Source organism: Phaeodactylum tricornutum, chromosome 23 (genome assembly GCF_000150955.2).
Source record: "Phaeodactylum tricornutum CCAP 1055/1 chromosome 23, whole genome shotgun sequence".
NCBI lineage: Eukaryota > Bacillariophyta > Bacillariophyceae > Surirellales > Neidiaceae > Phaeodactylum > Phaeodactylum tricornutum.
The window spans coordinates 409,762-421,815 of NC_011691.1; the positions used below are offsets into that span (position 1 = coordinate 409,762).

General features: G+C 51.9%; 5 protein-coding genes across 5 annotated transcripts; 2 read left to right on the top strand and 3 right to left on the bottom strand.

The window, feature by feature from the left end:
* Window positions 1-4: 4 nt before the first annotated feature.
* Window positions 5-1,749, bottom strand: PHATRDRAFT_49683 (predicted protein). Its single transcript, XM_002184422.1, has 2 exons — window positions 1,348-1,749; window positions 5-1,196 (listed from the first exon to the last, which is right to left on the bottom strand). The coding sequence occupies exons 1-2, from the start codon at window positions 1,502-1,504 to the stop codon at window positions 109-111; spliced, it is 1,245 nt and encodes a 414-aa protein (XP_002184458.1). The 5' UTR covers window positions 1,505-1,749; the 3' UTR covers window positions 5-108.
* A 650-nt stretch (window positions 1,750-2,399) lies between these two features.
* PHATRDRAFT_16147 (predicted protein) lies at window positions 2,400-3,095 on the top strand (the record flags this gene model as incomplete). The annotated part of the gene is made up of 2 exons (XM_002184329.1): window positions 2,400-2,531; window positions 2,625-3,095. Coding segments are annotated over 2 exons (603 nt in total), but the record flags the coding sequence as incomplete, so codon positions are not given.
* Window positions 3,096-3,640: 545 nt separating this feature from the next.
* On the top strand, window positions 3,641-4,966 carry PHATRDRAFT_40447 (predicted protein; the record flags this gene model as incomplete). The annotated part of the gene is made up of 1 exon (XM_002184330.1): window positions 3,641-4,966. The coding sequence occupies one exon, from the start codon at window positions 3,641-3,643 to the stop codon at window positions 4,964-4,966; it is 1,326 nt and encodes a 441-aa protein (XP_002184366.1).
* A 501-nt stretch (window positions 4,967-5,467) lies between these two features.
* PHATRDRAFT_49685 (predicted protein) lies at window positions 5,468-6,344 on the bottom strand (the record flags this gene model as incomplete). Its single annotated transcript, XM_002184423.1, has 2 exons — window positions 5,468-6,125; window positions 6,195-6,344. The coding sequence occupies 2 exons, from the start codon at window positions 6,342-6,344 to the stop codon at window positions 5,694-5,696; spliced, it is 582 nt and encodes a 193-aa protein (XP_002184459.1). The 3' UTR covers window positions 5,468-5,693.
* Window positions 6,345-9,306: 2,962 nt separating this feature from the next.
* On the bottom strand, window positions 9,307-11,697 carry PHATRDRAFT_49686 (predicted protein). Its single transcript, XM_002184424.1, has one exon. The coding sequence runs from the start codon at window positions 11,671-11,673 to the stop codon at window positions 9,613-9,615; it is 2,061 nt and encodes a 686-aa protein (XP_002184460.1). The 5' UTR covers window positions 11,674-11,697; the 3' UTR covers window positions 9,307-9,612.
* Between the last annotated feature and the right edge of the window lie 357 nt (window positions 11,698-12,054).

Genomic DNA, 12,054 nt, shown 5'->3' on the forward strand with positions numbered 1-12,054 from the left:
TACTAGAATATACAGCGAGAACTATATTTTATGGAAGCATTGTGAGATGGGCTTGGTGCTAGTCGTAGGGTTACCGTTCCGTTGGTCGGGGGGCCAGCAACACGTTCCTTAGGCGGCGGCGGCCGTGCGGACAAAGGCGACGCGCCACAGCGTCAAACCTTCCAATTCTGCGGCACCGCCGTCCACGGCTTCGCCGAGCTCCATCCCGATGCGCCACGCGACGGCATAGCTTTGTACGCAAGCGGCTACACGATCCAATTGCAATTCGCAGTTGGCAATGTTGTTCCAGAGAATTCCGCAGACGCGACGATTCTGAGGAGTTGCGGAGGATCGGTGGCGAGATGATGACGATCGGAGAGCGGATTCAAAGGCCAGTTTGGCGGCTTGCCAGTCACCGAGCTCCTGGTAGAGTTCGCCGGCTACTTGATGAATCCAGACGGCACGATTCTCCTCGTCGTCTTTACCGATATCGTTCGTATGTGTGTGGTGGTCAATATGGTGGGTCAAGGCCACCAGGGCTTGGCGAATGCACAACAGGGCGCGTTCCAGCTGTCCTTGTCGTTCGTACCAAATGGCGGCGTGCGTCCAGAAATCCACCCAAAGGAACGTACTGTTAGTGGCGGGTGTCGCCAAAGGAATGGTGATCGTGGCGGGTGGCTGAACGTGGAATTGCCGGAGCCGCAGGGAGGCTTTGTGTAGGACACGTCCCGCGTGCGCATCCTGTCCCAAGGCCAAGAGGTCTCCCACCATATCCACCAGCAGTCGAGTTTGGGTGGAGACGGTCGCGTGCTTGGGTCCCGAAGGATTCGGGTCACCGGAGTGGGAAATTGGCACATTAAGATCCGTGGGTCGAATGGTATCGTCCTGGTGTGTTTGGAGGACTTGTCGAGCGGACTCGACGGCCAGTTGGAATTCTCCCAGTGTGCGATAGAGTGGAATCAGTTGCCGTCGAATCGAAAGTTGTTGTTGTTGTTGTTGTTGTTGTTGAGGATGTTGTTGAGGATGTTGTTGAGTATGATTCGAGTCGAGGGATTGTCGCCATTGGTCTTCGAGTTGGGTGACTCGCGTAACCTGGTCCAGGCGTCGTTGCCAACACAGCGTGTCGTAGGCATCGCCTCCGGTACAACTGCAGTTAATCACGGGACACCAGTCTTCGTCGAGTAAGGAATGGTGCTGCTGATGTTCCGGTTCCGAAACTAGCGTGGGGAAGAGAGAGAGTGTGTATGAGTGATATATGTATGAGTATATGTATATGGAGGAACAAAGAGGGGCGAGACCGTTACACCGCCATCTCCGTCGACGTCGACGACTCGGACGAAGATCCGATGGATGTTTTGTGGTACTCACTTTTGGAAGTATCGACACGGTACGGTTTGACGTGACGACCATTGGGAGAACGTTTCCGTGGACGGGTATTACCATCGTGCGGGGCTGGTCTTTCGTGATGGGCCTCCGCCCCCGTCGCATCCCTGGATGGCGGCGGAGGCGGTACCCGCACTACCATCCTACCGTGTCGTGTGTCCGTTTGTGGATACACACCCTTTTTGTCAGGGCTCTTGTTGTTCGCGCGACGGCAAATCCGTATATACCCGTATACCCGTATTAGAGTATACCACCCGCCACTTGTACGTTTGGTAGCGATACAAGGTGAGAATGGTTCTATCTCCCACTATCCGGACGAAACTCGAAGGCGAGGAGGGATCCCTACCTGACATGGTCCGCTTTCTTCGAAAGCCAAGATCGGAGAATTCGGTCCAGTGTGTGTCGTCCCGTACTAATTGGATACAATATACAATCCATGTCGCAACCAACGGTACGGCGTCACAGACTTGACACCCATTTGCAAATACGACCGAAAAGGATTCGCGGATACCTCCCCGGATGTGGCCGCCGAGAAAAGTACATCCACCTGACTAGGAAATGATTCGCGAAATTCGTTCCGTCTGCGTCGGCCCAACGAACGAACGAACGAACCAACAATCAACAACAACAACAACAACAACAACCTAGCTCTAGTGCGATACGACAACCGACACAACAAACCACAACTCATCGTCAAAGAGGCCTTTTCCTGCACCGTCGTTGTCGTCGGTAGAACCGGAACCAGACGACTCGTAGAAACTCTCATTCTCTCTTCCGTTTCTCTAGCTACGACTACTACGTCGTTCACCATGATCCGAACGTCTACTACTCTGTGTACGACGGCGCCGAGTCGGCTACGCACCCGCACGGGGCGTTCCGGCGTCGTCACTTTGCCGACACCCCCGTTCGTACGCGTCCAAACGGCATCGTCATCCGCATCGTCACAAAAGGCGGCGTACGACTTTTACACAAATCGCCAGCAAGCCGATCCCTGGTTCCGTTTCTGGAAACGTCGACCCGCCCCCCGTTTGTCCCGCGACGAGCGCAACGTGCAGGTGGCCTGGTACGGCGTCGCCATTGTAGTGGGAGCTCTGGGGGCCACCTACGCGGCCGTGCCACTCTACAAAGTCTTTTGTCAGACCACCGGCTTTGGCGGAACCACGCAGCGGGTCCGGATCGGGGCCGACGATGCGGCGGAAGAAACCGTGGTGGAAGAATTCCTCCGCCGGACGATCGGGGCCTTGCCGGTCACGACGGCCAAGGTGCACACCTGGACGGATCAGGACGCCGCCGCACGACTCGCTAGTCTCAAGCCCGTCGCCAACGCCGATCTACTGACCGTCCGCTTTGATACTACCGTCGGAGACGTCCTGCCCTGGAGCTTTGTGCCCGTCCAACTCGACGTCAAGGTCGTGCCCGGAGAAACCGCCCTCAGCTTCTTCCGCGTCACCAATCATTCCGATAAGGCCATTACCGGCGTCGCTACCTATAACGTACATCCTCCCAAAGTTGGTGTCTACTTTCAGAAAATTCAGTGCTTTTGTTTCGAAGAACAGCGACTCCTGCCCGGAGAAACCGTCGATATGCCCGTCTTTTTCTTTATCGATCCCGATATCGTTAACGATTCACAAGTTTCCTACGTACGCGCCATTACTCTCAGTTATACCTTTTTTCAAACCGACGAAGAAGACGACGACGACGATGACGAGCAGCCGCCGGAGGTGGCAGCCTAGGAAGAAGGACTTCCTCTCTTACCCCACCTCACTCCACGGGTACCGACGACGACGAGTTTCTAGTAGTGTCAGTATTAATCGTACTTCTTTTCACAGTCAATCCGGTCTGTCTCGTACCAAAGATAAGAGTGAACTCTAAAGTGAGAATCTTCGTGTCCAACCAAACAAAAACCGACTCGATTTCCTACTACTACTGGCTACGCATATAGGTATCACCATACCATAAATCGAAAACCGAAGAGACTGTTTGTGTGTCTGACCCCTAATCCCCCCAGCGATCACTCTCCAGGGTTGTGTAATGCCTCTCCGTTTGACATTTGAATGACCGTTACGGAACCACCGGTCTTTGCCGGGAGTCTTGACGATTTGTCGCAAAAAGTTCCTTGGGAGTACTTTTTTTTATCCACTTGCCCTTGGGCCTTACGGACTCGTCACAATTCACAGTCGGTCGGGCAGTGCATCTCTCTCTTTCTTTCTCGCAGTGACCCCACTCTAGACTCAGCCCAAGATACGATCCGTGTACCTACTGTATCATGGCAACAACCATGGCGTCGTCCCTTCAAGACGAATCGGCCCTGGAAGCAGAAATTCATAAACTGGAACAAGAGATTGAGAAAAAACGCCTCGAAGAACAGATATCTCTGTTGGAAATGCAACTCCATCGGGCCAAGCCTGAGGCGCAGCGCCCGAACGCACCATCCAACCCATCGGTGGTAGGACAATCTACCTCCACTTCTCGAACTTCCAGTCCCCGCTCGCTGGAACATATGCTTCCCACCCAAAACGTCAGTTGGTCTGGGGCCAACGGACAAAGTCCAGAAGACGACAGTATTATCGCGTTGGCGACTCAAGATTCCGAAGGCGTGGAATACGACGAGGAAGACTATGACGAAGAAGAATGCGACGAAAATGAGTACGAGGAAGTGTTCGAAGAATTCGTCGAGTACGTTACCGACGACGAAGAAGAAGAAGTTGGAGAGCAACCTCTCGAAAGCGTTGAAGAATACGAAGAGGAAGAGGAAATCCAACAAGCCCCGGTTTCACCCTCCCGAGCTCCTCCTCGTCAGTGGCCTCCTCCGGCACGTCCAGTGAACGACGAGCATGTAGTTCAATACGTGGCACCAAAAAAGAACACAGAAGCTCCCGAAGAACCGAAGCAAGTTGCCAAGCCTCGAAAGAAGTGGGTGCCCTTGAGTCAACGGGATCCCAAAAAGTACCAAGCAGCCAAAGAAGCAACCCCTACACCTCCCAAGTCACCAGGACTGCCCGCTTTGCCGTTCACGCGACGTAAGCTCCCCGACGTTACGACGTCGCCTCCCGGTGAGGAAACAGTTTGGGAACAACTGTTGGGTCCCAAACTCATTGTCAATGAAAAGTTGGTCAAATGCACAACCAACTGTGCTGCTCAGGGACAAGAACTTATTCTGCTCCTGTTTGGCGCCAAGTGGCGTGCAGAATGCAAGATCTTCTACCCACTCATGATCGACTTCTTCAAACTAATGGCTCACCAGCACAAAATGGAATGCGTGTACATCTCGAATGATCGTACCTTGATGGAGTTTAAGGATATTTTTGTCAAAATGCCCTTTTTAAGTTTGCCAACAGGTACGGTGGAAATCAAGAATATCTTGGCGCAACGACTGAAAGTGAACGACTTGCCTGTATTGGTCGTCATGACCGCCGACGGTCGTGTCATCACAACGGAAGGATACCGCATGGTGGCAGCCCTGGAGCGTCGGAACGAGGACCAGGCTAACAAACTGGTTGATGTCTGGAAAAAGGCGCAGACGTACAACATCGATCAAGTACCAGCCGATACCAGTCTCAAACATGGCAATTTGGCGCGGGGAACAGTCTACTGGCAAGCATAAGATACGACAGAACTAACTTTATACAAGGCGACCTCGAAAGTCGCTTAATTGTTATAGTGCGGCTTGTGTTTTCCCTAGTAGACTCCTCCCTTGGGCGTAGCATACGTAGCGCTCTTTGTCTCTCGCATGACTCTCTTGTGTTAGCAAGAGACGGAATCTATCATCTTTCAATTTCTACCTTTTTAGATGACATCGCACGATTCCGTCCACCTCCAAAATGAAGCTGCTATTACAAGTTGCCAGACAGTATATGGCAGGCTGAATTTGGATGTTCCTTGAGCGTGTAAGTGCACACTGATGATATACAAAACTACATGGCCTTATGGAATCCGGCTCGAAGGCACAACAAGCTCGTTTCCAATCAGCAAGAATGCGAGAATGGCGTCGAACGCAGTACTGTATCCAGAGATCTAGCACTTCAGTAAGCACATGACAGAGAATCATCCGGGAAACCGTCCATGGCACAGTTGGACGATCACTCAAGCGGTAGGAACAATCGAAAACGTCACATCTTTAGTTTAACCGAATAAAATTTGATCATGGCCGTCGCAGTCGCGCAAGGGAAGTGTGCCAATAATCCAGACGGATCGCTCTTTTGCGTCCAGCCCCAAAGAGGCGGTACAGGCAAACGAGTTCATTCTCTAGGAATCATTGCATTAGTTTCACAAACCCTCCGACCCGTGTGTTGTCACTCATTCATTCATTTATCCATCCAATTCACATTCTTCTAAAGGGAATGGTCTTCCGACCCCGACGCCGTCGCAGTGTCAAAGCCCCAAGCTGGATCCAGTGGTTCTTCGAGACCCAGAATCCGATCGCGGTAGGCTTCGAGTCGAGTGACATCGACAGGCCACCCCATGATTCGTCGAATTCCTTTCCAAATTGTTCCACGACGCTTGGTAAAGGCCCGGAACGCGGCATCCCGGATCATTGTCGGTACCAACCACAACCCGATCGGACCCAGGATATTGTACGGGAATCCGAGATACGGTAGCATACGGAGTACCGCGGTGGAATCCCGGTGCGCCCCTTGCTCGTCCACCAAGATTCCCGTAGAACGGTCCGCCGGCATGCCGTACGCCCGGCACGTGTCTTGGCCCAGTGTGGACTGCATCGGACTAAAGCGCAAATGATCCCACTCGTCCCGATCCAGACAAAACTGGACGGTAAACTTTCACACACCGCATCCGCCGTCGTAAAAGAAAATTGCGCGTGGTTGTTGACGTACATTCACGCCGAGACGGTCCGTGAACGATGAGCGTAACGACGAACCCGACGCTCCCGGACGATGGCTCCTCACGCTCCGTCTACGTTGAAGGCGGCTAGTTCGAGCGACAAAGACGTACTCAATACGGGGGAAGCCGAGCACTGCAGACATGGACAAAAGAGAGTGAAATAATAACAGTAGTCGAGAAGCCAAAGTGGTTGTTGTTGTACGGGTTTGGTTCCCCAGTCTCATGGCTCCGACAATGATGTTGGGTGCAAGCGGTTTGTTGCTACATTGGCAGTGTTCTGTTTTCGATGTCAGAGGTGCCGCAAGATGTCGTTGCGGTCGATTGTGGACCAATGGTAAAGATCGTGAAAAACTATCCACCCTCGGAATCGGCCTCACCCCGCACAGGGCGGTTCTCGACTGGCGACATGGATGTGTCTTCCCAGAGGATGACAATGAATGGAGGCTTGTGGACTCTGAGGTCGTTCCATACTTTAGCCGTGTCAAAAAGAATGCAAGGGAAATGGCAAGAAAACAGATCCAGATTGAAAGCGTCAGTTGTCAAATAGTTTTAACATATGTATGGAACCCTGCTCTATTATTCTACTGCGGCAGCATTCACAACAGAAAACGGAACAGCAGAGGTAGCAAGTGAGTAAAGTGATATCACGTGCTCACGTCAAGCTTAACTGTTTACTGCGCTGTGAGTAGTACCAACAATCGGATGATGGAACTATGCCATTGTTAGAATTGTGCATCCACTAGTATTTAAGATACTTCGCTACGTACCCAGATCTCACGGACGGTCCTCCGTCTACAACTCTTCATTGGTATTGCCCATACAATGGATAACTCCCTGCATTGAAGAAAACGGTGGGAGCTCTTTTCCCACTTTTAGTCGGGAAACATCCTTTTGGAAAAAGAGTATCTTACAGGGCGCTTAAACGCAAACAATTTTACTATATGTGTAACAAGGTTTTCACATTGATATCAGAACCACCAACTGGGCGGCGCCAAAGCACTGGGCTCAATTCTCGTAACATCAGATGAACTCGACACTTTTGGCTGATGCGATGATTTGTCACCTCAACCTATAGAGGACTGACAAAGACAGGAAGGCAATTGTGGTTATGCCAAACAGGAATGCCTGATGGAAGGCTCTCCACGGATTGGGTTCAAGCATAAAGATGATTTCCAAAATTTTTTATCTTCTACCTCAGGGATATTTGGGTGGGTCACGTTTACTTACTGACATTTCCAACAAGTATTTTTTTCTTATAGGTCTTGACGGCAACGCATCCTTTTCCGGTTCTGAATGGTGAAGTGGTGACTACTGGCTACTTATTGTTTATGACTGCAAAAGCTCGTGAAAATTTGTTCAACCGTGAAAACGGCTCGGCTTTCAGGAGGAGAATGAGAGGTTGGCTCTTTTCAATTGCACTGTTTTAGCTTTGGGAGGATCTGCAGGCCTTTTTCTCCTTTCATGGCCCCATGGGTTGCCCTTATGCTTTGTCCAAGTTCTTAGACTCAATATATGCGCTCGGGCCTATCTTTGAGCCCACGGTTTTTCTTTGGTGAGTGGAAAGCTATTTGGTCGGATGCACAAATTCATCCATGCACCCATGCATGCGTGTTGAAGTGAATCTGTTATTGACCCTGACCTTGCCTACCGTACATCCCTGTTCAAAGTTCCGGTCGTAATCCGTGGGCAGGTACAAGTCCTGTCGACTTCAGTCGAATTTGATGTGGATCTGACCTATTGCTTGGGGCTCCTATTGTGCTACCCGCTTGCCTTGGCTATGAATTCTATTCCGTACGGAAAGCTTCGTCATCTTTTCTCCTTCTTCTCTGGAGCCTTTCTATTGTAAATTACCCTCGGAGAACAGTGGATCCATCAGCTTGTGACATTATTGATCGCGTATACTCTCCTGGTAATCTTGCCGCGACAGACTGCAGCTCCGGTCGTCCCACTTTTCGCCATGCTCTATCTCATCATCGGGCACCAACATCGTCAATACGTAAATTACCTTTGCGACAATTTGGCTTTACCGGAGCCCATATGGTCTTGACACAGAAATTATTTATGATTGCTTTCAACCTTTACGACGGTGAAGTGCTATCTCGTGGTAAAATGTCAAGGCGGCCAAGAGATGCTTAGAATTTGCCCTCCCTCACCTTCCGAACCTGATTGAGTTTCTTGGGTACACATTTTGCTTCTCCACTGCTTTGTCGACTCCCGCCTTCGAGTATTCTGTAAATCGCGACATATGTAGCGGGTAGGAAACCACGTGGCAAGGTGCCGAGTACTCTTTGGCCGACTCTCGGTCCGCTCCTTACTGGCTTGGTCAATATGGGTCTGTTTGTCTGTTTGAGTGGGTTTTTCCCGCATTAGGATCCCTCCATGCCTCGAGGCGCAACTCCAGTCATTTTGACGGCTGATTTTTTGGCCAAGCCTTGGCACGTGAAATATGGGTATTTATGGGGGCTGCTTTGCTCGCTCTGCGTCAAAAGTGCTTCTTTAATTGGAAGATCTCGAAGGTGCCAATAACCTTTAGTTTGCGGGGTTTGAAAGTTTCGATGAAGAAGGCAAGGCTAAAGGATGGGACAATTGCGCGAACATGAATATTTGGGGATTCGAAACGGCTCCTAACGTCCAAACACTTTCCAAGGAATGGAACAAGAAGACCTCCGATTGGTTGACTCGCTATGTGTATATTCGTACAAACGGAAGCTTAAACGCTGTTTATGGTTTGTCTGCTGTTTGGCACGGCTTTTACCCTGGATACTTTATGTTCTTCATGTCGGCTCCCCTGGTGACGGTTTGCGAGCGATTGAAAAAAAAAAAGATCTCGCCCTGCTTCTCCAAAGAGAAATGGAGCCTATACGGTATTGCAACGATGCTTGTGACATCAGTAACTGTCGGATGCATGGCGTCTCCCTATCCGCTTTTGGCGTTTATCACTTCCTGGAGCAATTGGAAAAGCCATTACTTTTTGGGCATTTGGGATGCGTCGTTTTCTACGTTGGCGTTTCGATGCTTCCAACGCCCAAGAAAGAAAAGAAGCAGTAAGAGTCCCATCTATAAACCAGCTCAACGCATTCCTAAGTTCTGCTATGTGGTTGCAAGCACTCTGAAGAATTGCTTTTACTGATTACACCTTAACCACAGAAAAATTAATAACCTTTGGAGCACATTTTTTACCTGACACGAGCTTTCGGTCCAAGGGAAGGCGAAAACTCTAAAAACACTAGATGGCAGATCCAACTAGCAAGTTTCACGAGAGACGTTCCACTGTTCCACTTTCTGGCCGCTGAGTACAATCTTTAAAGGATAAGTTGCGTGCTCGTACCCAATTGGAATGCTGCCGAAACCATTCGAAACTCGATCAGAGTTTTCAATTCCATCCGAATACGTTCCACTCTTCTACAAGCATCAGGATCCATTCTCGTTCAGAATGTCCACGGCTTGGGCGGCCATTTGCGTATGATCGTGGTCCCGGCCGAGTGATACCGTCCACGCCGCACGGGCCATGTCATACTCGATCTTGGCCTCGGAAGTCCGCTGCAGTTCTTGTAAAACTAGACCCATATTGAAATGCGTCGACCCCGTATGCGGATGCGTATCGCCCAAGCTCGCAGCAAAGGCTTTCTGAGCTGCCCGGTACTCCGCCAGTGCTTCTTCCAAACGAGCTTGTTGCGCCAACACGAGACCAATGTTGTTGTGCGAACTAGCAACGTCGGCGTGGACGGGACCGAGCGCTTTTTCCAAGAGGACGTGTGCGTGACGGAATTCGGACAAGGCCGCATCAAATTGCTGTTGCGCCTTGAGTACGTTACCAATGCTCCCAACGGTCATTGCGAGACTGGGATGATCCGGTCCGTAGGATTCTTCTAGAATCGCCCGTGCGTGCCGGTGCGCCGCCAAGGCTTCGTCCAGTTTCGCCACGTTTTGTTCCCGACTCGCTTGTTGGGCTAGTGCCAATCCGACGTTGTTCCACGCCGCCGCCACGTCCGCGTGATTGGACGGTAGTACGGCTTGCAGAATGTCCAAACCCTTGCGGTATTCCGTCAAGGCTGCCGCGTAGTTCTGTTGTTGGTAGTAGACGGCACCCAGATTGTTGTATCCCGACGCCGTAATGGGGGACTGTCGCCCATAGACCGACTCGTGAATGGCCACGGCCGCTTTGTACTGCTCCACGGCGGCATCCCACTGTCCAATTTCCGACAACAACTGCCCGAGTGCGTAGTGACTGGCGGCTGTATCGGGAGCTTCCGGACCCAGAACGTCGCGACGAATTTGCAAAGCCTTTTGACAGTGCTCCAGTGCCATGGGCATGTTATCGCCGACGTGTTTGAGCGCAATACTGACATTGTGGTACGACCCGGCGGTATCGGCGTGCGCTTCTCCGTGCAGTTCTCGGTGAATGGCGAGTGCCTTGCGGTACAGGGAGAGTGCTTCGGCATATTGTCCAGTTTGGTAGCGAATAGCTCCGAGATTATTCCACGAAGCCGCCACAAGGGCGTGAGATTCTCCGAGATTCGCAATTTGTGCTTGCAAGGCGGTTTGAAATTTGTCAAAGGCTCCGTCCAAGTCTCCTTTTTGGTTCAAAACGGCCCCAATGTGTATGTGTGCCGCCGCCGTTTCGGGATGTTCCGGGCCCAACGTTTCGATGCGAATATCCCGAGCGTAGGACAAGTGCGTCAAGGCTTGTTCCAGATCGCCCATCCGGTACAGGAGTATACCAATATCGGTGGCGGTGGTCGCCACTTGCCGAGCGGGTGTTTCCGGTTGGGATCGCTGCAGGGCCAAGACTCGGCTGTACAACGCTAGGGCTCGTTCGCGCAGCGTGGGAAAGCGATCACGCAAGACGTTGGCCACGATTTGTATGCGCGGCACGTCGGTCCACTCCAGGTACGTCTGGAAGACGTCGTCGGGTAGGGTACCGTTGTGCGTGGCGACGTGCGCCACGAGTTCGTGGACGTCGTTGTGGGGGACGTCGTCCCCCGCGTCGGTATCGATGCGGAAGAGCACGTCGCCGAGCTGCACGCGTTCCGTGAGTGTCTTGGTCCAGGCAACAATTTTCCCATCTTGCGGGGACCGTACGGACGTTGTGGATCCGTTCGGTTCCGTTTGGAGAACGGCGACGACGTCGCCCGCGGTGACGAGCGATCCGGGTGGGGCCACGATTTGTACCAACCGTGCGGTGCCGGTGCTGCGGCCGCTGCCTATGGTGGGATCCGATCCATTCTGCTGGACAGCGCCATCGCCAACGAGACTCAGCACTTCGACGTCCTTGATGGGTAGCCACAACGGTTGTGAAGTGGACTGGAAGGAACGTTCCTGTACGCAATGTGGATGTGCTGGTGATACCGGTAAGGGTCGCTGTGATGGTGGATGAGCGCCATCGAGGCCCGCTCCGCGACGGGCAACCCAACGGCTATTGACACTCGCGAACGAATGCACAGTCACACGCAGTGCAGCAATCCGACTCATGCTGAAAAAACAGGGAGACTGTGGGTCGTTCCGGAAGAAAAAGGTGGGCTCTCAGTGTACAGCATAGAGAAGATCGTTTTCCGAACGATTTCGTTTACGGGGACAGTGAATTAATTGTATGATGCTATATGGTGGGGGTTACACAGAACGGGCATCGTAGGGTTTTGGTCGATTCGGGGGAAGCTCTACCCTACCCTATCCGGGTTGTCACACACGCGAGGCGGAAGCCCCAGTCACAGTGAACAATCTTTTCTGTACCAAAATTGGAGCCAGAGTCGTTGCCCGTGAGCTCGTGAACTCACTACTAATGCTCTAGAGCGTGTCTCGTCATTGACAGTGACACACAGAGCCGAGTGAGGCCCGGATCGCACGTTGTCAGGG